The 23,966-nt window shown below is 40.3% G+C and overlaps 2 protein-coding genes across 2 annotated transcripts in view; one reads left to right on the forward strand and one right to left on the reverse strand.

Annotated features, from left to right (window-relative positions):
* Positions 1 to 15,120: 15,120 nt before the first annotated feature.
* LOC147618370 (7-deoxyloganetin glucosyltransferase-like) overlaps positions 15,121 to 23,966 on the reverse strand; it is a 71,372-nt gene continuing 62,526 nt past the window's right edge. The window contains exon 2 of the mRNA XM_086774808.1: positions 15,121 to 16,341. Coding sequence (XP_086630934.1) covers positions 15,398 to 16,341 — 944 coding nt within the window. The 3' untranslated portion in view covers positions 15,121 to 15,397. The remainder of the gene's footprint in view (positions 16,342 to 23,966) is intronic.
* Positions 20,895 to 22,403, forward strand: LOC147618371 (linamarin synthase 1-like). Its single transcript, XM_086775141.1, has 2 exons — positions 20,895 to 21,251; positions 21,394 to 22,403. The coding sequence occupies exons 1-2, from the start codon at positions 20,909 to 20,911 to the stop codon at positions 22,326 to 22,328; spliced, it is 1,278 nt and encodes a 425-aa protein (XP_086631267.1). The 5' UTR covers positions 20,895 to 20,908; the 3' UTR covers positions 22,329 to 22,403.

The raw sequence follows: 23,966 nt of genomic DNA on the forward strand, positions 1-23,966 counted from the left end.
GATGAGCAGATAAAAAAACAATCGTGAAAAGAAAGGTTTCAATAAAATATTTATTATTAGTTCAAAATGTAGAATAAAAAACCTTTGGAACGAGAAGATTTGAACACCCGTGTCCTCCCATCCAAATTTTGGAACTTTTACCTACGTTCCCTTGTTATAAAAACATGCATCCTTCGGTATATAAAAATATGTGAGCCAAGGTAATGAAAAAATACCTTCTCAAACGCATGGATAGGCTCACATGCGTGGGGCGGGTCCCGAGGTTTATCTAGGTTCCTTGGAAGAAGCTGCTTGCTCCCTAATAACCTAGCGAGTTTCCTCTCATTGTGCACGCAACATACACCAAAGTAACGCATAATAAATACAAAGAAAAGAGTAGAAGACAAAACATAAATATAGGTCTCAAGAGACGAATACAATTATAAGAGATGAATCAACATTGATGTATTACCAAAAAGAAGAAAAAGATTGATATATAAAGTAGACACTTGATTGATCAACCAGCCAACAACAACAACCATTGTTGTAATTTCCATTACATGTTTATATTTTTCAAGATGTAGTGATAAATAGGAAGTTCCTGTGCTATGAGCAATGGCTATGTTACACCCATGATGGCTAAGGCTAGCAGTTATCCAATCAACTAATCTATTTTACAAGTGCCCGACTGGCCACAACTGTGGTATTCGGACTTGTCCGGTTGTTCAGTCCCAACACTTGGCACACCCGCCGGTAGGTCGGATTCCCATGAATCAAATGACTCAGATCTCTGGTTTGTAAGAGCTAAGGAGACAAGCAAGAGGCAAGAACAAGCAAGGAAGGAAGCGATACACAGGTAAGACCATCTTTATCTCTCTCCCTTCTTAGTTTAGGTACAACACTCCTCGATAGCTCCAGGAGCTACACATCTCCGATTGAGGGGATATCTTTGTAGACTTGGAGGTGCCTGTGTGATACATATTACTTTGTACTAAAGTTTTTATTGAGAAGTGTGGTGCCATAGAGCACAAGGAAGATGTAGGGGGTGAGATGAGTAGCCAAGAGAGTGCGAAGCCTAGCATGAAGCCACATGAGCAAAGGGATTTATCACACATTGTTGTACAAGCCCAAGGATGTACCTCCTGATATAAAAGGGAGCCATTTCAAGCAATGAAATCATATTGCTTTGAAAACGGAATCATTCTCTAGGATAGCTTGTGGAACACTTGAGAAATTCAACACATAAATTCAACCATGAAAACACATGCTTTGCAGGTTTCAACAAAATCAAATAAATTGAGCAAAAACATAGTAAACATAATACTTAGCTCCAAGACAAACACGCTGGGTACAATCTTCCCATCCCTTGTGTGTGGCCTTCCCCACACAAGAGTATTTTTATTAGCTTTTAATCAAAAATAGGCCATAGCCCCCAAAAATATACAAAGTGTGTTTTTTGAGAGCACGACACTCTTCCACAACAAAAATAGAGTGTCCCAAAAATTGGGGCTAGGGTAAAGCCTTTAGGCTTTAATAAATTCAACATTATAAATGTATTTTTTCCAATGTATCAAAATGGAAAAATCAACTACTAAGGTTACAAGCTACGCTTGTAAAAATAAATATGATGCACATAAGAAACATTCTCCTCGACATTATTCATCAATCCTCGTAATCTTCATCACCTGAAAATATAAGCCCAATTAATAATTAAATTAATCTCACAAATATTAAGCAGGCACAAACCATCACCAACTCATGACTACCAGGCGTAAGTATCCTAGGAATCACCCTACCATACAAACCTAACTGAAATAATCATAGACGGTCCCAAGCATACGTCATATACCGCACGTATTAATATTTATAATGGTGTCACCCACGATATTAACCTAGCCGGCATGACGCAAGAGTAACCTAGGCGTCCCTAAATTACTCAAGAGGGAAAAATAATATTCTTAAAAAGGACTTAAAATATACTCTCATGACATCCCTCTTGCTTGAGTTTGCAATTGCCCTCAATTGCGGGTTTGCTGGGTTTGAAAAGAACGAAGGATCTCAGGATAAGCTCGAAAAAATTTCGCAGGCATCCATTTTGCATCTTCTTGAGGATGGTTTTTTAATATCAAAAGATATTTGATGTATTGGTTTCCAGTTCTTGTTATCGTCGTCTCTTGATCAATAATAGCATCAGGAACTAAGACTTCTTCCTCTCCTTCAACAAGAGGTGGTTCCTCATAAATTGGGTGAGAAGGAAGTGTTCCTTGAAAGGGTTTCAAGAGATGTATCTGGAAAGAGTTATGGATATTCTAATTAGATGGCAACTCTAGTCTATAGGCCACATCGTTAATCTTTTGAATAATTTTAAATGGTCCATAGTATCTATGTGCAAGTTTAACTGCAGGGAATTTTTCCACACTCTTCAATCATCTCTTCTCAATTCTCAAAAGTACATAATCAACTTCTTGGAATGAAAAATCTTTACGCTTCCTATTTGCTTGAAATGTATACTTCTCTTGAGCTCTTGCAATACAATCACGCACTTCAGATAAAATCAAAGTCTCGAGTATATTGGTTAGCAGCTTCAATCTTATGGGAGAGTCTTGTAGCCGGAATAGGCAAAGCTCTACCATAGATCAATCTTATGGGAGAGTCTAGTAGCCGGAATAGGCAAAGCTCTACCATAGATAATCTCAAATGGTGCTCGACCAGTAGTAGCAGAATGAGGAGTATTATTATAAGCAAATTGGAGTAGATGTATGTACTTATCCCATGAACTAGGTTGCTAGGAAACATAGGCTCTAAGCATATCCAAGATAGTGCTATTCGTGACTTCGGTCTATCCATTTGATTCAGGATGAAAAGCCGTAGAAAAATCTAACTTAGTGCCTAAGTTTGAGAAAAGAGCAATCCAAAAGTGACTACAAAATTTGGAATCTCTATTAGAAACTATCACTTTGGGTAGACCATGATGAACAAAGATTTGCTTGACAAATATAGTCGCAGCTTGCTGAGAAGTCAGTGTCTTTTTACATGGAATGAAATAGGCTTGCTTACTAAACCTGTCCACTATTGTCCAAATCATGTCATGATGATTAAGTATAGTAGGAAAGCCTATAATGAAGTCCATAGACACTTGTTCCCATGGTCGGTCAGGAATGGGTAAAGGCATAAGCAATCCAAAAGCTTTGCCTTTGTAGCTTTTAATTGCTTAACAAATGTTACACTTAGCTACAAATTTTGCTACATCATTTTTCAAATGAGGCCAAAAGAATTCTCGAGAAACTACTTGAAGTGTTGCGGAAACTCCTCTATGTCCCATGAATGGTGGTTGGTGCATCTCTTCCAAGACAAGTTGTCTATAGGGTTGAGTAACACATAATCTTTTCTCAAAGAAAAGATAGCCATCATTATGAGAATAATTTTCTTGAGGAGTCCAATTGTTTTCACGCAATTCGATCCATATCTCAGAAAAATCTCGATCTACTTCATAAGTTTCTTTCATAAGTACAAATGGTTCACTTTCAATAGCAGAAATGTTGTTGATATGTGGTCTTCTACTTAAAGCATCGGCAACAACATTTTCCTTTCCAGGTTGGTATTAAATCATGGGTTGAAAACTTTGTATGAAAGATGCCCATTTGATGTGCCTATCTGAAATAAGGGGTTGCGAAAGCAAATGTCTAATGCTTTGTTGATCAGTCTTAATAAGAAATTCTGAACCCATTAGGTAATGCTTCCAAATCTTCAAGGCATGCACAACTGCTGCTAATTCCTTGTCATATATACTATAATTTGTTTCAGCAAGTTTTAGCTTTCGACTTTCATAGGCAATAGGATGGTTGTCTTGCATAAGCACAACACCAAAACCTTTGCCACTAGCATCAGTTACTACCACAAAGAATGGTCTTTAAAAGTCGGGTAGTGTAAGAACTAGTGCATGAGTTAATGCATCCTTGAGTACTAGAAAAGATTTATCTTGACTTTTGGTCCAATGGAAAAATGTAGTTTTCTTGAGAAGTTCCGTCAAAGGATGTGCAATATAAGCGAAATTCTTGATAAACTTCCTATAGTAACTACATAGACCTAGAAAAGATCTAAGGTCATGAATGTCTCGAGGTGTAGGCCAAGAGGCTATACACTCAATCTTCTTAGGATCCACACGGATTCCTTCAGCTGACACTATATGACCTAAGTATTCAATCTCTTTTTGAAAGAAAGAACTCTTTTTAGGATTGACATACAATTCATTTTCTCTCAAAAGGTTAAACACTTGCTCCAAGTGTTGCTCATGCTTTTGACGATTCTTGCTGAAAACAAGAATATCATCAAAGAACACCACAACAAAGCTTTGAAACTTTAGGAAAATGCGATTCATCATACGACTGAATATAGCTGGAGCATTGGTCAAACCAAATGGCATAACCAAAAACTCATAATGTCCAGTCTGGGTTCTAAATGCAGTCTTGAATATGTCTGACTTAGTCATGCGTACTTGATGATAACCAGACTTTAAGCCAATCTTGCTAAAGACCTTTGAAACTCTAAGCTTATCAAGTAAGTCATCTACCCTAGGGATAGGGTATCTGTTCTTGACAGTGATTTTGTTCAATGCTCGGTAGTCAACACACATTCGGAAAGTTCCATTCTTCTTCTTAACAAGAAGGACTGGAGCTCCAAAGGGTGAACTACTAGGTCTAATAAGGCCTCTTTCTAACAAATCCTCGATTTGTTTTTGGATTTCTTTTTGCTCTAAATTGTTGACTCTATAAGGAGCTTTACAAGGTGGAGAGTTGCTTGGCAATAAGTCAATACCATGGTCTTCAGGCCTAGACTTAGTAATCCTGGAGGTAAATCTTCCATAAAACAATCCCTGAATTTGGAGATATAAGGATCAAGTTTTGGACTTTTGGATGTGTTAAACTCAGCGCTAAGCTGGTTAACCCAAACCATATAAGTCTTCTCCCTTTTCCTAAGAGCTCGCTTTGCTTGAGTATGACTCAATAAAAGGCTCGTCTATCCTTTGACTAGACATTGGAGGAAAATATTTTCATTGTCCTTCCTTACACAAATGCTATGTGTATTATAGTCTATAATAGGGTTGTACATATGTCTCCAAGGCATACCCAATGTTACATCTACGCCTTGTAAAGGTGCAACTAAGAAATCCCTTTTTTCTGTTAAAGAATTGATGCTTAAAGTTAAACCTTTTACCTCTTGCATGCAATTATACTTGGTTCCAGTAAATGCAGCTTTAACTCTATAATGTGTAGGTGAAGGTTGAATGTTTAAAGCTCTAATTGCCTTTTCAAAAATAAAGTCATGAGTGCTACCATCGTCATGCAAAACAATAACTTCATGCTCATTAATTTTTCCTTTTATTTTGAGTAGCGAATGAGCTTGAGGCTTACCTTCTGCTTCTGAATAGTCGGGGTCAGATTTACCCTCTTGCTTGAGCGATTCATCTTCATTGTCGTCCCCTTCAAGCATATTGACTCGTGCCACAGGTGTCAGATTCTTTGCACGTTCTGGGCAATTTGGTGCTATATGTCATTTATGACATCGAAAAAATTTGATTTGAGGACCTTTGGACTTGCCACCGTTGACTTTCTTTGAATTTGATTCGTCTTTGACCATCTCCTTGCCTTTGTCAAACCCTGGCTTATGAAAATTTCTTGAAGCATGAAAAGGTTTAGAGTGGTTACTCTCAAATGACTTGGCCTCTCTAAGAAAACCATTTTTGCATTCGGAATTTGTTGCCAAAGATATAGCTGTAGAAAGTGAATGAGGTCTATACATATTCACATCGGCCCTAATTGTAGACTTAAGGCCCGAAATGAATTTCCTCTTTTGGTCCTTCTCATTGACTTTCTCCACAACCTGTACCTGTAGTAATGTATTCTAAAACTTCTCCACATACTGAGACATGTATTCTAAAACTTTCTCCACAACCTGTACCTGTAGTAATGTACCTGTAGTAATGTATTCTAAAACTTCTCCACATACTGAGACATGCTTTCTTTTTCAAGTTGATGCAATGTATCCCATTGATGCCTAGTTTTAGATTTAAATTGTGAAGGTAAGAAATGCTTTTTTACTAGCCTTTGAAACCTTTTCCATGAATCCGGTTTGTCACGTCCTTGCTTGATGACGCTCCACCATAAAGCTGCGCTATCCACCATGTGATTAGCCGCACATTTGATCTTGTCCTTCTCGAAAAATTTCTCCCCCGCAAAGTAGTCATCCAATTGACTAAGCCATGCCAAAAGGACTCGAGCATCTTTCTTGCCATCATAATTCTGAAATGAAAAAGCTTTACGACTGATTTTAGAATTTCAATTCGCATCTCTCTCTCTTCTACAATTTATTGTTGTAGAGATTGGAGTTGCTCTTGAATTGAAGGTAAAATAGGAAAATTTGCCATAGTGCTCATGCAAACAATGTAAATAAGTAAAATTGATATTATTTGATGTATGTAAATAAAGCAAATGATTGTACTTATCTCAATTCTCTCGCAATTCGATTTGTGTTAAAACTGAACAAAGACTTTGGTTCAATGGTTGGGTCGAATTCCCTTCGTTTCGCACAAGTCCCGAGCAATTCCGAGTGATTTAGGAGACTTGGGCTAGTCGAAATGCTGAAGAAATAATTTTTTGCACCTTGAACACTACTCAAATAATTTTGAAAACTTGGCCAAATCTCTGTAATAATTTTTGAGAGTTTTTAGAAATTTTTAGAAATTATTTTAGAATTTTCTGGCATTTATTTGGTCTTTTTAAGCCTCTTTGAGCCCTGAAAAATCAATTTTCTGCACCCAAAAATCTGAAAATTGCAATTCTTTGGAATTTCCCTTGAAATAGGAAAATAGGTAGTGTGAAAGCTGCAAAAGTTGATGTGACATGCATTGGGCTTAGGAAAAGTAGAATCGGGTTAAAATGAGGATTTGGCTTAATTGAGATTAAGCAATTAGCTTAATTGAGTTTTGGTCTTCTTCTTCTCACGTTTTTCGCCCGTGAGGCTGCAAATCAGCGCATCACTTTGGCTTGATTTTATTTATTTCTCATGGCTAAAACTCACACAGCATGCAGTCCGTCCATTATAGATTGCTTCTACCTTGAACCTTTGCAAAAACTGAGCACATCACATGAGGTTTTTGGCTATGGGAAATCCATCTATACCGTTGGATTTGAAATTCATGAAGCTTTGAGCAAAACCACTTTTTGATGAAGAAGAATGGTTTTGGGAAGAGGTAAGTGGGTTTGAGAAGTAGAGCTAGTTTGAGAATTTGAATTTTTGGTTAAAGACTACAAACCCTTCTTTTGCCCACCGGTTAAAAGCCTACAACTTTCTTAAGAGTTGTGTTGATGAAGATCTTTCCCACCTTTCCACAAATCTCCTAGCCCAAGCTCTGATACCACTGAAAACGGAATCGTTCTCTAGGATAGCTTGTGGAACACTTGAGAAATTCAACACATAAATTCAACCATGAAAACACATGCTTTGCAGGTTTCAACAAAATCAAATAAATTGAACAAAAACATAGCAAACATAATACTTAGCTCCAAGACAAACACGCTGGGTACAATCTTCCCCCCCTTGTGTGTGGCCTTCCCCACACAAGAGTATTTTTATTAGCTTTCAATCAAAGATAGGCCATAGCCCCCAAAAATATACAAAGTGTGCTTTTTGAGAGCACGACACTCTTCCACAACAAAAATAGAATGTCCCAAAAATTGGGGCTAGGGTAAAGCCTTTAGGCTTTAATAAATTCAACATTATAAATGTATTTTTTTCAATGTATCAAAATGAAAAATCAACTACTAAGGTTACAAGCTACGCTTGTAAAAATAAATATGATACACATAAAAAACATTCTCCTCGACATTATTCATCAATCCCCTCGTAATCTTCATCACCTGAAAATATAAGCCCAATTAATAATTAAATTAATCTCACAAATATTAAGCAGGCACAAACCATCACCAACTCATGGCTACCAGGCGTAAGTACCCCAGGAATCACCCTGCCATACAAACCTAACTGAAATAATCATAGACGGTCCCAAGCATACGTCATATACCGCACATATTAATATTTATAGTAGTGTCACCCACGATATTAACCTAGCTGGCATGACGCAAGAGGAACCTAGGTATCCCCAAATTATTGAAGAGGGGAAAAAAATATTCTTAAAGAGGACTTAAAATATATTCTTATGACACGCTTGCACACATCTCAAGCCTCTATGAGTACAAGTCTTAATCTTGTAACCTAATTGTACTTGAGTCCATTGCACACACTCATCATCATGAATAAACTTAGATTACATCCACCTTAGATTAATCACATTAATCATGTTTAATTAGTATAAGATTAAGCTTAATATGAATTAGCTTTCAATTAGTATCACAAACACGATGATAAGACACATATAGGATGCCAACACTCCAGATTGCATGGCAAAACCTGGTGCAGATGTTCCAGACGAACACAAAGATAAGAAAATTACACCTAAAACAAGAGCTGCATACTGTGGAAAAGAAAAGCATGTTTATCAATAAGTATGTTTTAAAGATCAAGGGCATTGTTGAATCCCTTGGGTCTATCAATGTATCAGTGGAAGATGATGACTTGGTAAGTGTTTGTTTAAATGGGCTTGGCAAAGAGTCCAAGCCATTCAAGATCTCCATTGCAATCAGAAGACCATACTAGGGAGTTTGGAAAAATCCCGTTACTTTTAAAATTTTCTTTCAATCTAATTTTTGATGTATCTTGACCATACCAATTCCAAATATGTCAGACAATGTGGATTTAGAATCTACTCTTCAACAAGAGCTTTCTAACGATATGACACATGAGGGGGTTTTGACAAAATCTTAAAAAGATTCACCATGCCCCCATTTTTTGATCTTGTAAAATGGAAATTGGGATTTTCCAAACTCCCTAATATAGTCTTTCAGGGGAGAATATTCCCAACTTTCGGGACTTGGTGTCTATGTTGATCATAGAAGAAAAGTCTTTAGGTAAGGACTCTTCTTCACAAAGCAAGAACACATCAGAACAAGGCTTCTTCTACTTCGATTCAAGTAGAGGCAGAGGTAAAGATCGTGGTCATGGTCGAGGCCAAGGTGGTGGCCGACAAGGAAATCAGAATTCTGGACAACAGTGCAATGATTCACAAGAGCGTAGAGTGCTATTATTGTGGAAAACCAGGGCACACGACAAAGGACTGCTATAAAAAGCAAAATGCCATTAAAAGTCAAACATTAGGACCTCAATGGAAGGCTTCTTGGACCCTTTTATTTGGCAGTTTAAGGGAGTCAAACCTTTTCTCTTAAGAAGAAACGTTTTCTAATTAGAAGCTTCAAAACGGCTACTTTATTCGAATTTGAATTTTGGGGGGAAAATGAAATTTAAAATCTAGCAGATAAAACCATATCATGTAACATATCTATGGAAAGCTCTTGATGCATAGATCATGGATCTGTAATCTCCGCTCAAATCGGAGCTTGTATGTAGAAGTTATGGAGGTCTGAAAATTGTAAAATTGTCCCCCCCTCCCCTTTTTGGGGAAAAAAGTGCACCCTTTGACCACTCTTACACCTCTCTTAAAAACCCAACATTTCAGTCCACATGATGGCAATCCCCCATTTGGCTATTCCTTAATCACCTTGATTAGGCTGGGGCAAATTAAAGGGCCCAAGAAGACCCCATTCACTTCCTAATGAGTTGCAACAAGACAACTATGGAGGTGATGACAGAAGTGAGCAGCTATTTGTGATGCAACACATGCTCAATTCCATAACAGGAGATGTGTCAGGATATCAAGATACATGGTATGTGGATTCTAGTGCCTCTAACCATATGACCAGTCATGCTGAGTGGTTTAGAGACATGCAAAAAATGAAAAAACCAGGTTATGTTAAGACAGGTGATGATATTGCGCATCCCATTGCGCATGCTGGTAAAGTGCCATTATCTATGTAGGATGGCAAAATGAAGTACTTGGTAGATGTACTTCATGTTCCAAATATTACAAAGAACTTAGTTTCTATTAGAGAGATGGTTGAGCAGGGTCTACAAAGTGAGGTTTAATCCTCAACAATGTTTTGTGGAAGACTTCAAAAATCAGTGCCGCTTGGTTGCAAAGGGTAACAGAAATGGTAAGACATTTATTTTGGATGTGAACATGTCTAAAGTAAAGACAGTCATGTTTGTGCATGGAACAAGTGTCATTGCAAATATTGACATATGGCACAAGCGTATTGGTCATGTGAATGTACAACAACTGAAGTCTATGTAGGTTCAAAATATTATTGCAAGTTTGCCAAAGTTTAAGGAAAGTATGTGAAGCATGCCAGCTTGGTAAGCAGACCAAACATGCTTTCCCACATGAAAAGCATATTAGTGCAATGCCATTAGATGTCATACATTCAAATGTATGGGGACCGGCCATGACTGCAATAATTGTAGGTTGCAGGTATTATGTTACATTCATTGATGACCACACTAAGAAAGTGTGGATTTACTTCATGAAGGAGAAAAGTGAGGTGTTTGCTCACTTTCAAAGATTTAAAGCCTTGTGAGAAAGAAAAAGGCAAGAAAATAAAATGCCTGAGATCAGATGGTGGGAGGAGAATATTTCTCCAATGAGTTCAACGATTTCCTGAGGAAATAGGGAATCAAGAGATAGTTTACATACAGTTACACTCTACAAGAGAATGGTGTTGTAGAAAGAAAAAACATACACATTGTAAAAGTGGCACGTATCTTAATGGGTTGAAAAGAATATGCCACATTATTTTTGGGTAGAAGCAAAGCAACTGTTACATACATTATGTGAATAGTGCACCCATTGTAGTTGTTCATGGTATGACACCTAAACAGAAGTTTACACACATAAGACCGGATGTGTCTCACTTGAAAGTATTTGGGTGTATTGCATATGTGCATATTCTTGATGACGTGAGAACAAAGTTAGATCCAAAGGTAGAGAAGTGCATATTTATTGGTTGTACTATGGAGCAAAAAGGTTATAGATGTTATAACCCTACCACTCGTGAGATGCGAGTAAACAGAGATATTGTTTTTGACGAGATGAGTAGCTAGTATGCACCAATAGAGTGAAGGCCAAAAAAAGATGTAGATGTAAGAAGTGTTGATGCTGCACCACATGCAATCACAAGTGCTTAGTGGACCTAGAGATTCCTCTAGTAGTGGATCCAATGCTAGCCCATGGTCAAGCAGGTTGAGAATAGATGTAGATACACATGTATCACACAAAGGGAAGGAAAAGATAGATCAATCTTTCGTGCATAATCTGTCAGTAGGTCACTCATATGTGGATGGTGACTATAGTGGCTTTGAGCAAAGCCTTGATGAGGAGCTTAGCATTCCATCTGTGGTTACTCCTGGTGTGTAAGGTGAACGAGGGCTATTTTGAGGACACCTTGCAGTGATCCAGGCGTACACAGGCCTACAGAGGGTTAGGAATCTTATTTACCGATTGAGATATCATGGATATACAGCCATCATTATGCTTACATGGTTGAAGCAATACAAGAATTAGAGCCCACTTTTTTTTTGCACACTTGAAAATAAGAAATGGGAAGATGCCATGAATGAGGAGATGGCAGCATTCGATACAAATGCAACATGGGAGTTAGTACCTTTGCTTAAGAAAAAGAAGGCAAAGGGAAGGAAAAGGTAGATCAACCTTTCGTGCATAATTTGTCAGTAGGTCACTCATATGTGGATGGTGACTGTAGTGACTTTGAGCAAACCCTTGATGAGGAGCTTGGCATTCCATCTGTGGTTACTCCTGGTGTGTAAGGTGAACGAGGGCTATTTTGAGGACACCTTGCAGTGATCTAGGCGTACGCAAGCCTACAGAGGGTTAGGAACCCTATTTACCGATTGAGATATCATGGATATACATGCCATCATTATGCTTACATGATTGAAGCAATACAAGAATTCGAGCCCACTTTTTTTTTGCGAACACTTGAAAATAAGAAATGGGAAGATGCCATGAATGAGGAGATGGCAGCATTGGATACAAATGCAACATGGGAGTTAGTACCTTTGGATGGTGACTGTAGTGGCTTTGAGCAAAGCCTTGATGAGGAGCTTGGCATTCCATCTGTGGTTACTCCTAGTGTGTAAGGTGAACGAGGGCTATTTTGAAAACACCTTGCAGTGATCCAGGCGTACGCAAGCCTACGGAGGGTTAGGAACCCTATTTATCGATTGAGATATCATGGATATACATGCCGTCATTATGCTTACATGGTTGAAGAAATACAAGAATTAGAGCCCACTTTTTTTTTGCAGACACTTGAAAATAAGAAATGGGAAGATGCCATGAATGAGAAGATAGCAGCATTGGATACAAATGTAACATGGGAGTTAGTACCTTTGCTTAAGGAAAAGAAGGCAATTGGATGTAAGTGGGTGTATAAAGTCAAGCATAATGCTGATGGTTTGGTGAGCAAGTATAAGCCAAGATCGGTGGCGAAAGGCTATGCGCAAACGTATGGCATTGACTATAAAGAGGCATTCAGCCCGATTGCAAGAATGACAACCGTGAGAGCTGTCATTGTTATGGCTACACTAAAGGGTTGGTCTTTACATCAGATGGATTGCAAAGAATGCCTTCTTGCATGGTGATTTGCAACAAGAAGAAGATATTTACATGATGCAACCACTAGGTTATGAGAGTGATGCACGGGCCAGATTTTGTGTGTAAGTTATGTAAAGCTTTGTATGGCTTGAAGTAGGCACCCAAAGCATAGTCAAACAAGATCGGGGAGAATCTTGTTACCATTAAATCTCAGATGTCCAATGCAAATTTTTCACTTTATGTGAAAAAGACAGATAGAGGGATCATACTATTAGTCATATATGTGGATGACTTGATCATCACTGGTCATAGTGATGTTGACATACATGATGTTAGGATGTTTTTGAAGAAACATTTTTGAGATGAAGGATTTGGGTGATTTCTTGGGCATAGAGGTGGTGAGATCACCTCATGGCATTTTGTTATTGTGAAGAGGCAATATGGCTTGAACATGTTGTCCAAGTATGATATGACAGGGTATAAGCCTATTTCAGCGTCATTGGAGCAGAACACAAAGCTTTCCGCAAATACAAGTGAGCATTTGGAGAACCCCACTACATACAAGTGCATAGTAAGTAGCTTGATCTACACAACCATTACTAAGCCAGACTTGAGGTATGTTGTTGAACTTGTGAGTCAGTTTATGCAAGCCCATAGGAAGCCACATTTGGATGCGGCTAGACGGATTCTCAGGTACATAAAGTCCACAATTGATTATGGACTTTTCTATGAGGCTGGTATATAGACATAGCTACATGGGCACATAGATGCTAATTGGGCTGGTAGGTTTGTAAATAGAATATCTACAAGTAGTTTTATGTTCTCATTTGGGAGTGTTTTTGTGAGTTGGAGCAGCAAGAAGAAGCCAACAGTTGCCTTGTCAAGTACAGAGACATAGTACAAGAGTGCTGCTATGACAGCTTGTCAGGTAGCTTGGTTTCAGAAGCTACTTGGTGATATGGGTAACCCGTGGATAGGATAGTTGTTATTTATTGTGACAACATTAGCAGTATACAGCTAGCTACTAGTAACCCAGTATACTATGCTAGAACAAAACACATTGAGGTGCACTATCACTTTGTGTGAAGGAGAAGGTTCTAATAGGTGATATAGGTCTGGTATATGTTAGCACAAAGGATTAGGTGGCTGACATCTTCATGAAGGCATTGAACACAGAGAAGTTCCAGAGGTTTAGGAGCTTACTTGGAGTGTAGTGTGTGGAGTTTAACTCAAGGGGGAGTGTTGAGATATCGAGCTCTACTAGTGCTACGACGAACATTGATGACCCGCCTAGGTGATAGCTTCCACACTTATGCCATTGGCATGGTTGGTGAGATTATGGTCGATATGCAGCCAGTGGATGACATGCTGTGACAGTCACTTTAGAGTAGTAAAGTTATGACATCGTTATAACGCCAGCTCATATGGGTTCACACTAAAGGCCAACCATTTTATATGTTACCGTAGGAGAGTACTTTCCCTTTATGTACTCTTATGTTTTAGTTATGTGGTTGTAGAGAAGAGAAGAAGAAAGAAAAAAAATTTAGCCATCCATCTCTCTCTTGTGTTTTGCACTCTCTTGTGTGTGTGTGTGTATATGTATGTGTTTGCTTGCAAAGAACTGAAGCTCTCCCTCTCTCTCTCCCACATTCTCTTTAAAATATTGATTTAGTATAATAATCTTTCAACTTGATGTTCAACATTGAACATTGAGTTGGAAGGTGTTCAGATGTATGTCAACCTTGTCACCTATTCATACCCTGGCTACGAAAAAAATGCACATCAATAACTATTTAACTATGATGTTTGTGTGTATAATAATTAGAGGTGGTCTCAGTGACCGCAAGCATGTTTCCTATACGATATCTCTCATACCTCATGTGATTATTCGGCTTGATGTTAAAAAATACATTTCACCGGTGGACGTGCGATAGTAGGACAATAGGACAATGATCTGGCTACACGCAAGGCGATCTAAAGGGTGGCATATGTGAGCACCTGCAAGGGTGGTGACGGTTATAAAATAATCAATGTAAATCGCATTGGTTGACAGCACAGGTCACATGGCAAAGGTGTATTGTGATGCACCCAAGCAGGCACAAGATAGAGGTTTGGCAATGCTTAAATGCAACGAGGTGGTGCCGAGGTCATAGGATGCCGTGCAAGAGTAGAGAGGTGCCCTCTTGGTAGTGCAAAAGTGAGTGGAGGCTTGTAGGGAGCAACAATGTGCACACTGGGACAGTAGTAGACTATAGGTGGCATGTAGGAGAACAATGTTCTGCCAAGCTAGAATAGTACGATGTGTGGGGTAAAGACAACACGAACATGGGGGTTCTAGAAAAAGCATATACTAAATATAGCTATCAATAATGGACACGAACACGTGTGTTGGCGCACTAGCATGGCGGAGAGAGCATATTTGGAAAATATAGCTCTTTAACCTCCAAATCCATGTTAAACATCACGTTGGAGTTTAAAACTTTACTCGTCTATTAATGTATATGGTATATTTACACTAGAACACAATAAGAGACCCCTTATGTACCTCATCTTATAAACATTGGTGTTAATTCCAATACACACGAAATTGGGTGGTGAAAACGTAACCCTTAAAATTCCAACTACATATTTCAATGGACCGAATAGCCATTTGAGACTATAATAGACTAAAACAAGTCATACATTGGCACCTACAAAGACTCCCCTTTGCTAACTCTACAAGCAAGTCTTGTTGCCACCTAAAGTAAGGTCTTTCCGTTTCTACCCAGGTCTCTACACAAGCTGCCTCCTAACCATTTATACTTCGTGGGGTTTTGCACCCCTCATTGCTTCAATAAACTTCTCCATGTGAGCATTGGATGAGCCTTGAGCTTGCACAGCCCTCCTTGCCGCATCTCTCAGCTTGCCAGCCCTTCTTCTCATCTCCTTTCCTTCGTCTTCTTGTAAGACTATCCTCAAAACCCTCTCCACTTCTTCACTTTCCACCATGCCATCATCTTGCCTCTTGATGCTCATCCCAACCTTCCAAATGTCAACCACAAACTTGCAATTTGTAGTCTGATCCATAGAAATTGGAAAAGGGATCATGGGCATCCCCATGCTCAAGCTCTCCAATGTTGAATTCCATCCACAATGAGTTAGAAAGGCGCCCACAGAAGGGTGGGACAACACTTGCAGCTGAGGTGCCCATGGGATAATTAGCCCATAATCCTTAGTATCCTCTATGAAATGTTTGGGTAATATCTCTGATACATTTTGCAAGGAGGATCTAGGCCTAATCACCCAAAGAAAAGGCTGCTTGCTAGCCGTGATCCCCAAGGCAATGCCCAATAGATCTTCTGCAGTAGGGTTGAACAAACTCCCAAAGGAAATGTACAGCACGGATTGCTTTCGCTTACTATCTAGCCACTTTATACTGTCATTCTTCTCCTGCAGCAAGCTTGCACCAACACTAATGTCCTTCATATCACTGCCATCCACCAAGAGGGCTGAAGGGAGCAAAGGCCCTACAAAAGAAACCGACAAGGGCAATTCTATTTGTTGCAGTGCCTCGCAAGCATCCTTCTCAAGCTGCTCATAAGAGTTGATGAGAATTGCATCACAGCTCTCCAGTATGTCAAACTGCTCTCTCAAAATCTTAAAGGTCATTTGAGAGATGTCGTCTACATGGAGTAATGTGGGGAAGTCCGCAGGGTGGAGAGGGGGCACACCAGGTATGTAAGACACCAGATCATTGCACCCTGTGACATAAAGAGCAAAATTTTGTTTTGAAGAGGAAAAAAGAAAAAAGAAAAAAGCAAGGACAAAGGGAATGCAGGGAAAAAAGAAAAAAGCAAGGACAAAGATGGGTGGCTAGCAGGCTTTCGGCCATGGATGCGGCTTTAGAGGGCAAGTATTCGGTTGCCATGGCCAAGCTATAATGGCTGTGTGTGTGTGGGGGTACCGTCACTCTGTGTGCGTGTGTGTGTGTGTGTGTGTGTGTGTGAGAGAGAGAGAGAGAGAGAGAGAGATTGTGTAGAACACTGAGAGTCTCGAAAGAGAGGCAGGGTTCGAGTCTGTTGACTTGTTCAAGTTTAGGAATAACTTTTTGAAAATTTCTAGTGGCCCTGATGGCGAGTAAAGATAACACGGCTTATCTCTCTTTCTATACGTGTCCACTTTTTTTCTGTTTACACGGAGTCCGTTGTCATGCTGTGGCCACACGTACACACGATCAATATTTGAGACGAATAAAAAATAAAACCTTATAAAACTCATTTGGTGGATCAATATTTGACACAGACTACAAGCTATAGAAAGCTACTTAGTTGATCGCCTAATGAAAGGTACAAAGACACCGATGGCTTAACAGATATCCCTACTTCAAAAAATACATGAGCGAAAAATGAATATACAGAGACAAAGTTCAGGATCCGTACTTTTATATTTCTTGCTTGCAGTATCCGTTTTGGTATTGTGATTCCCCTAGTGATAAGGTGTGCCGACGACTGGGTGTTAAGGAAGCTTCGTTCTTGTAATAATAAAGTGCTCTGGCTAACATTCGGCTGGCCCTGACAATTGGTGGTGCTAACGTGCGGCTTTTTGGTAGGGTAGCTACCCAGCTACTTTGCGGCTCTGGCCCGTGGCACAAGCTGGCCTATGCTTGGCATGCCCGATGAGTTGGATTCCCAATCCAATGACTCAAAGCCAAAAAAAAACTTGCAACCTTCCGGAATGTTAAATGCTCCTTAGCATTTTGTCGATTGGCAATTACCCAGAGATGGGCACCATGTTAGATGCTCCTTAGCATCTAACACACCTGAGGGAGTTATGATCACTGTCGGGAGAGGCTCAACGCGCGGCCCCTCCTCGGAAACCTTCATGCCAAAACTTCTAAATCCAATGGCAGGCACATCCAGGCCCCTGGAAGAGGAAGAACGGATCTGGAAGGTGGAAGATAAATGATGCCTTCTGTGAGATGGATTCCGAGGATTGATTGTCGCAAGCAGACTTCCGAGAGAAGAATTCTAGGTTATGATGACTAGCTTCTTCCAAGCGACCTTGCCTTGAGTTCCTTGATGTGAGCAAGGATCTCGACCTTTGTCTTTCTTGTCGCTTTGCTTCTGCTCTTTGTATGATGTCATCATGGCGACTAACTGATCATGCAGCTTGTTATAGTTCTTCTTGAGAGCCACGGCATAATCCTTCAGTAGAACCATGGCCGCTTCTTCTTTAAAGGAGAAACTTCCGAAAATAAGACACCACGGCTAGTTGCATATTTTCCATGTCAATAGTTGCCACCAAATTTGGTTCGACCAGTTCCTAGATAGGCCTTTGGCCTTGTTTGCTTTGTACTGGGCAAGCTTTTGCTTCATCTCATCCATTTTTACGAGCACGGCACCATTTTTGGTGGAGATGGAAGCTTGTGGTGGGGGCAGAGGCTAGTGTGGGAACAGGCGTGACACTAGTGTGTGTGGGAACAGGCGTGACACTAGTTGTGTGGTGGAGGGAAGCAGGGCGTCGGGTATGTTGATGGGTGCCTTTTTAGCGGGGAAATACTCGATGGTGGGGGCTGCGAAATGGATTGTGTTGGGGTGACAAGAGTAAGCAAGGGTTTCTATTAACTGCTCGAAAGGCAGTTTTCGTAGGGTTCTCTGCTTCTCCTTTTGTGAGGTTTGGGATGCCATTACTGTCTTTCATTGGAATTGGGACATCGTGGGTGATTGAGCGAGTGTGCCTCTCGGTGTTGGTGCCAAGCTCACCATGCAGATGGCGACATGCACTGGTTGCTCTTGCTAGACTTTTGGAGTGTGATGTACCTCATGGGATGCAGGCGTACAGATGGGGGGTACTTTGGCTTTGACAATTGGAGAAAGGTTTTCGCATGTTAGTAGCTAGCCCTTCTTCTTATGTGTGTTGCTCTTCTACAAGAAGCAGTTGGCGTTTTTGGTGCCCAGGCAGTGTTGCACATTGACGATGTTGGTGATGATGCTAGAGAGTCGTCTGATTCTGACTTGCTTCTAGATTCAGTGTCTGAAGAGTGGTACTTCTTTCTTTTCTTTTTCTTGGACTTCTTCTCCAAGCCCATAGTCCGTTCTGCTTGGTCTATTGCTTCTAGGAGCCCATCAAACCCTTCGGTGTCGATGTTGGTGGATGCTACCATCAGCTCTAGTTTCTTGTTTAGACTATGCAGCAGGAACCAATCCACAAGAATTGCTTCTGATGGTCTGTCCGCTCGAGATAGCCTTGCACAATGAGTGCAAAATTTGGTTGCATAATCTTCGACTGGTAGCATCTTTTGTTTCAGACTTCTTAACTTGTCTTGCAGTTTAGAGTTAGTTTTGAAAGTCCAAAATCTTCTAAGAAATGCCTCCTTCAATGCCTATAGGGCGAGAAAGTGGTTCGGTTCATACTGGGACACCCATTCAATTGGTATGTCTCCGAATGTGGCCTGGAACTGATCCCTCTTTCTTTCATCTTAAACATTTGCATGAGTGAACATTTGCATGAGTGTGGTTCACCTTCCACACAGCCTTGAACTTCATAATGTGTGTGTCGAGGTCTTACCCTTGTAGGTAGGATACTTGTTTCCTCCTTGGTTAGCCATTCAGTTCTAATTGATGTTGGGGAGAGGGAAAGCATTTGCCAAGCCAAGTGAGGCATACTATTGTGCAGTAGTTGATGTTGTGTTGAGTTGACAAGAAGTTACCTTGCTATAGCTTCTGCAAGAAGTACCTCTATCCAGTTGGAGTGCTATGCCAGAATGCTGCCTTAGTGAGAAAATTGTGAGAGTAGATGCAACAGCATCGCCAAAGTAGTGGTGGTCAATCGGACGGACAAGACAATCGCTTTTACTGATTGAAAATGGATCTGTCAATGCCTATGCCCAATGGGTTCGGAACTCATAGACTCATAGACTCATCAGATAACACACAAAAAACACAAATGCTCACTCTCTCACTAGCTCACTCAGATATTACACAATGAATAATATTCAGATACTTTGTATTACTGTGCTTTTCAAACTTGTACAATTCTACTATGTCTATCTGTCTCCTTGCTCCTATCTTCTTCCTAGTTTATTAAGTCAGAAGGACTTAATAAAGTAGGAATAATATTCAAATACTTTGTATTATTGTGCTTTTCAAACTTGTACAATTGTCGAAACCCATGTTGAGCTCACTAGAAGAGGTGGAGTATGGTAGTTTACTCATGGTGGAAGATGAGCAAATGGTGTGGAGGCCATGAAAGTCTTTTACAATGGTTTTGGCAAAAGAAACCTATGAAGAGCACTCTTGAAGGTTTGGCATGCAACGAGAAGGAGCGAACTTCAAAAAATTAAGTTGTTGAGATTCTTTAAATCTTGGGAAAGGTTAAATAAAGGTTCAAGCATTGCAAGTTTAATTTGCAACCATGGCTACCATAAACTGAGCGGTATAAGAATGGTACCACAATATTCCCTTAATTTTCTAGTTGTTTTTTTGCAAAGGAAAGATAGCCCCCAACCTGTTCAAACTTTGTGGAATGGTTAGAGTAAGGGCCCAAGCATGTTGAATGCCTTCCTTCTCAAGTATTTGAACTTTTTGTATAATTTTCTATGGTGGTACTTCTATGCCTTCCTTCTCAAGTCTTTTAGAGTCTATGCCTTCCTTCTCAAGTATTTGAACTTTTTGTATAATTTTCTATGGTGGGTGGTACTTTGACTCTAGAGTCTATGCCTTCCTTCTCAAGTCTTTGAACTTTTTGTATAATTTTCTATGGTGGTACTTTGACTCTCCTTCCTTCTCAAGTGTTTTAGAGTCTATGCCTTCCTTCTCAAGTATTTGAACTTTGGACAATTTTAAAATTCCCGAGAGTGCGTGAGCGCTTACGTTTGCCTGCAACTTGTGCTCTCTCGCACGCACACACATACACAGTGACAAGTGTTATTGACAATTTTTCTCTCGCGCACATTTCCAAAGCGGAGAGCCAGGCACTTTCTCTGTCTCAGTACCCACGCAGCGCACACATTCGCAAAGCAGCTAATTATAGCTGGCTTCTCCATGGCGACCGAATGCTTGCCCTCTCAAGCTGAAGCCATGGCCGAAAGCCTGCTAGCCACCCACCTTTCTTGTACGAACGACTGCAACAGCAGTGATGATCACAATAGCAGAAAGCTTCATGCGGTGATGATACCATACCCTGTCCAAGGCCAGATCAATCCCATGCTGCAGCTTGCCGAGGCTCTCATCAACCACAACTTCATCGCCACCTTTGTCAACAACGAGCACAACCACAAGCGCATCCAGAAGAGCCGCCGATCAAAATCTCCATCCTGTGATACAGCTCATGCAGATCAATCTCGAAAACCTTCGCTTCGTGTGGCTAGACAATGGGTTACCCCCTGATTTTGATTACAGCGACGTTAGCCCAAGGATTGTAGAGTTCCACAGGGCCTTTGTTAACATGAAAGACCCCCTCAAGGATCTCGTGGAAAGCTTGAATAAGAAGAAACCACCAGTCACTTGCATTGTGTTTGGGTTCCTCGGCACTTGGGTTCACCGTGTTGCAATGGAGCTCCACATTCGAAGTGTTTTTCTCTGGCCTCAGTCTGCTGCAGTCTTCTCCATCTACTACCACACACCCAAGCTCGTCTCCAATGGTTTCTTCCCTTACAAAAAGATCCCTCCCGGTAAGCAAGAAAATTGTTAATTAGCAAAGCTAGAAAATCGAAAAAGAGCACTAATTTTTATGAATACTCAATAATTTTCCCTGCATTTCTCTGGTTCTCCTTGTTTATTTAAAAAAACAAAATTCTATCTTTCATGTCACAGGGTGCAAAGATCTGGTGTCTTACATACCCGGTGTGCCCCCTCTCTGCCCTGCGGACTTCCCCACATTACTCTACATAGACGACATCTCTCAAATGGGCTTCAAGTTTTTGAGAGAGCAGTTTGACATACTGGAGAGCTGTGATGCAATTCTCATCAACTCTTATGAGCAGCTTGAGAAGGACGCTTGCGAGGCACTGCAAATAGAATTGCCCTTGTCGGTTTCTTTTGTAGGGCCTTTGCTCCCTTCTGCCCTCTTGGACGGCAGTAGCAATACGAAAAACATTAGTGTTGGTGCAAGCATGCTGCAGGAGAAGAATGACAGTATAAAGTGGCTGGATAGTAAGCAAAAGCAATCCGTGTTGTATATTTCCTTTGGGAGTATGTTCAATCCAACTGCAGAAGAGCTACTGGGCATTGCCTTGGGGATCAAGGCTAGCAAGCATCCTTTTCTTTGGGTGATAAGGCCTAGATCCTCCTTGCAAAACGTATCAGAGATACTGCCCAAGAAATTCATAGAGGATACTAAGGATTATGGGCTAATTATCCCATGGGCACCTCAGCTGAAAGTGCTGTCCCACCCTTCTGTGGGCGCCTTTCTAACTCATTGTGGATGGAATTCAACATTGGAGAGCTTGAGCATGGGGATGCCCATGATCCCTTTTCCAATTTCTATGGATCAGACTACAAATTGCAAGTTTGTGGTTGACATTTGGAAGGTTGGGATGAGCATCAGGAGGCAAGATGATGGCATGGTGGAAAGTAAAGAAGTGGAGAGGGTTGTGAGGATAGTCTTACAAGAAGACGAAGGAAAGGAGATGAGAAGAAGAGTTGGCAAGCTGAGAGATGCTGCAAGGAGGGCTGTGCAAGCGCAAGGCTCATCCAATACTCACATGGAGAAGTTTATTAAATCAATGAGGGATGGCAAACCCCACTAAGTATGAATGTTATGGATAGATAGTATGAATGCTTATTACTGTTTTGTGTTATCAACATTAGAGATGCCTTCATTAGACTTGAAACATAACATCAAAGAGCATAATTTTTTTTATCATAGAACTCATCACATTATCTACTCTTCCTACATGTGTGTGTGCGCGCACGCACACACATACATACATACATGTTATGTAAATGTATATGTGTGTGTGAGAGTATGTGTGTGTATGTGTGTGTAAGGTGCACACACATACATACATACATGTTATGTATGTGTATATGTGTGTGTGAGAGTGTGTGTAAGAGTGCGTGTGTGTGTGTATACATACATACATATACATATATGTACGTACACACAGACACACGTATATATATATGTTAAATACATACATCCATAGATACATACATATATATATATACACATACAACACTACTCTTGTAGTTTGTGGCCCAAGCACATCTCAGATGGTATTTTGCACTACCTCTTTCTATTTCCCTAATTTTAAAAACCAGCAACTTGTTTCCACACAATGGAGTTACCATCTACCCAGACGCATGCCATCAGCCTAGAAAAAATCATATCCATGTGCCCTACAAAAAGGCAACCAATGTTCACGGAAGTAAATCTATCAACATAAAATACATGTAAATGCAATAATAGGATTGTGATGCAAAGATCACCATGCATGATCAATGTGCTGGTTTAAAAACCTGGGATCATACACATGCCTGCTGCTGTGGCATCCAAGCAGCCAAGTACCTTGTGTAAAACATGGATAAAATTTATCTCCGCTACCCTAGCCTATATACATGCTTAGTTGAACACTGAGCAATCAAGATGACCTATACATAGATCTGCCCTAGAGGCAAGACACCCATGCTTCTACATGCCCTTCTCCAACTAGTGGGTGACAATAACATGGAGCTCAACATGCATGAGCACTCAGCACCCCAAGAACAATAAACAAAATCATATACCTTGTGTGGCACCTGTACCACAAACAGACCACATTACATCGTGTCTATAGCTCTCCATATTGTAGATTATACTCCCATGCGTCTACATGTACAACATGAGTCAGTGCACCCTTGATGTCTTCATGGAGCTCACATGACATCACCATACCGGGAAGAGATCTTCTCCATGTCCTTGTTGTGGCACGATGTTGAAAATAAAGTAGCCATGTATCTCAAGATTGTTTGCCAGGTAAGTTTATATAACACCGACTGGACTACCCTGTTAGTGACCCTGTCCAAGAGCTGAAAAGATATCTTTACTGAGAGCACAATATCTACATGTACATAATCACATTCAGCCCTCTGGCTAACCTTTTTACTAGGAACATCACATTTTACAAGACAACTTTGGATACCATAACCCTACATACACAGCTTTGTTCGAATTAGTATACTCCTCATGATAGAAGCCATCCCATGTTGCCAACCACCTAAGCTTCGTATGTACCTAGTCATTCTCCTTCTAGATGGGTACTCATCTCTTCGAAATGTCCCCTGACATTGCCACTTTCATATAAAAAGGCATAATGAATAACAGTTGACAAGGTCTAAGACTATTTCAAAGAATCAACGATATAATTAAAGACACTAGTATTGGACCCGCGCGTTGCTGCGGCCGA

The sequence above is a fragment of the Cibotium barometz genome, chromosome 35, assembly GCF_041138505.1.
Source record: "Cibotium barometz isolate CiBa-2024 chromosome 35, ASM4113850v1, whole genome shotgun sequence".
NCBI classification, from domain to species: domain Eukaryota; kingdom Viridiplantae; phylum Streptophyta; class Polypodiopsida; order Cyatheales; family Cibotiaceae; genus Cibotium; species Cibotium barometz.

Bases quoted from the DNA above. Each gene is read 5' to 3' on its own strand.
- LOC147618371 (XM_086775141.1), top strand. From the start codon at position 20,909: ATGCAGATCAATCTCGAAAACCTTCGCTTCGTGTGGCTAGACAATGGG. The intron at 21,252-21,393 runs GTAAGCAAGAAA...TTCATGTCACAG, and splicing joins TTACAAAAAGATCCCTCCCG to GGTGCAAAGATCTGGTGTCT.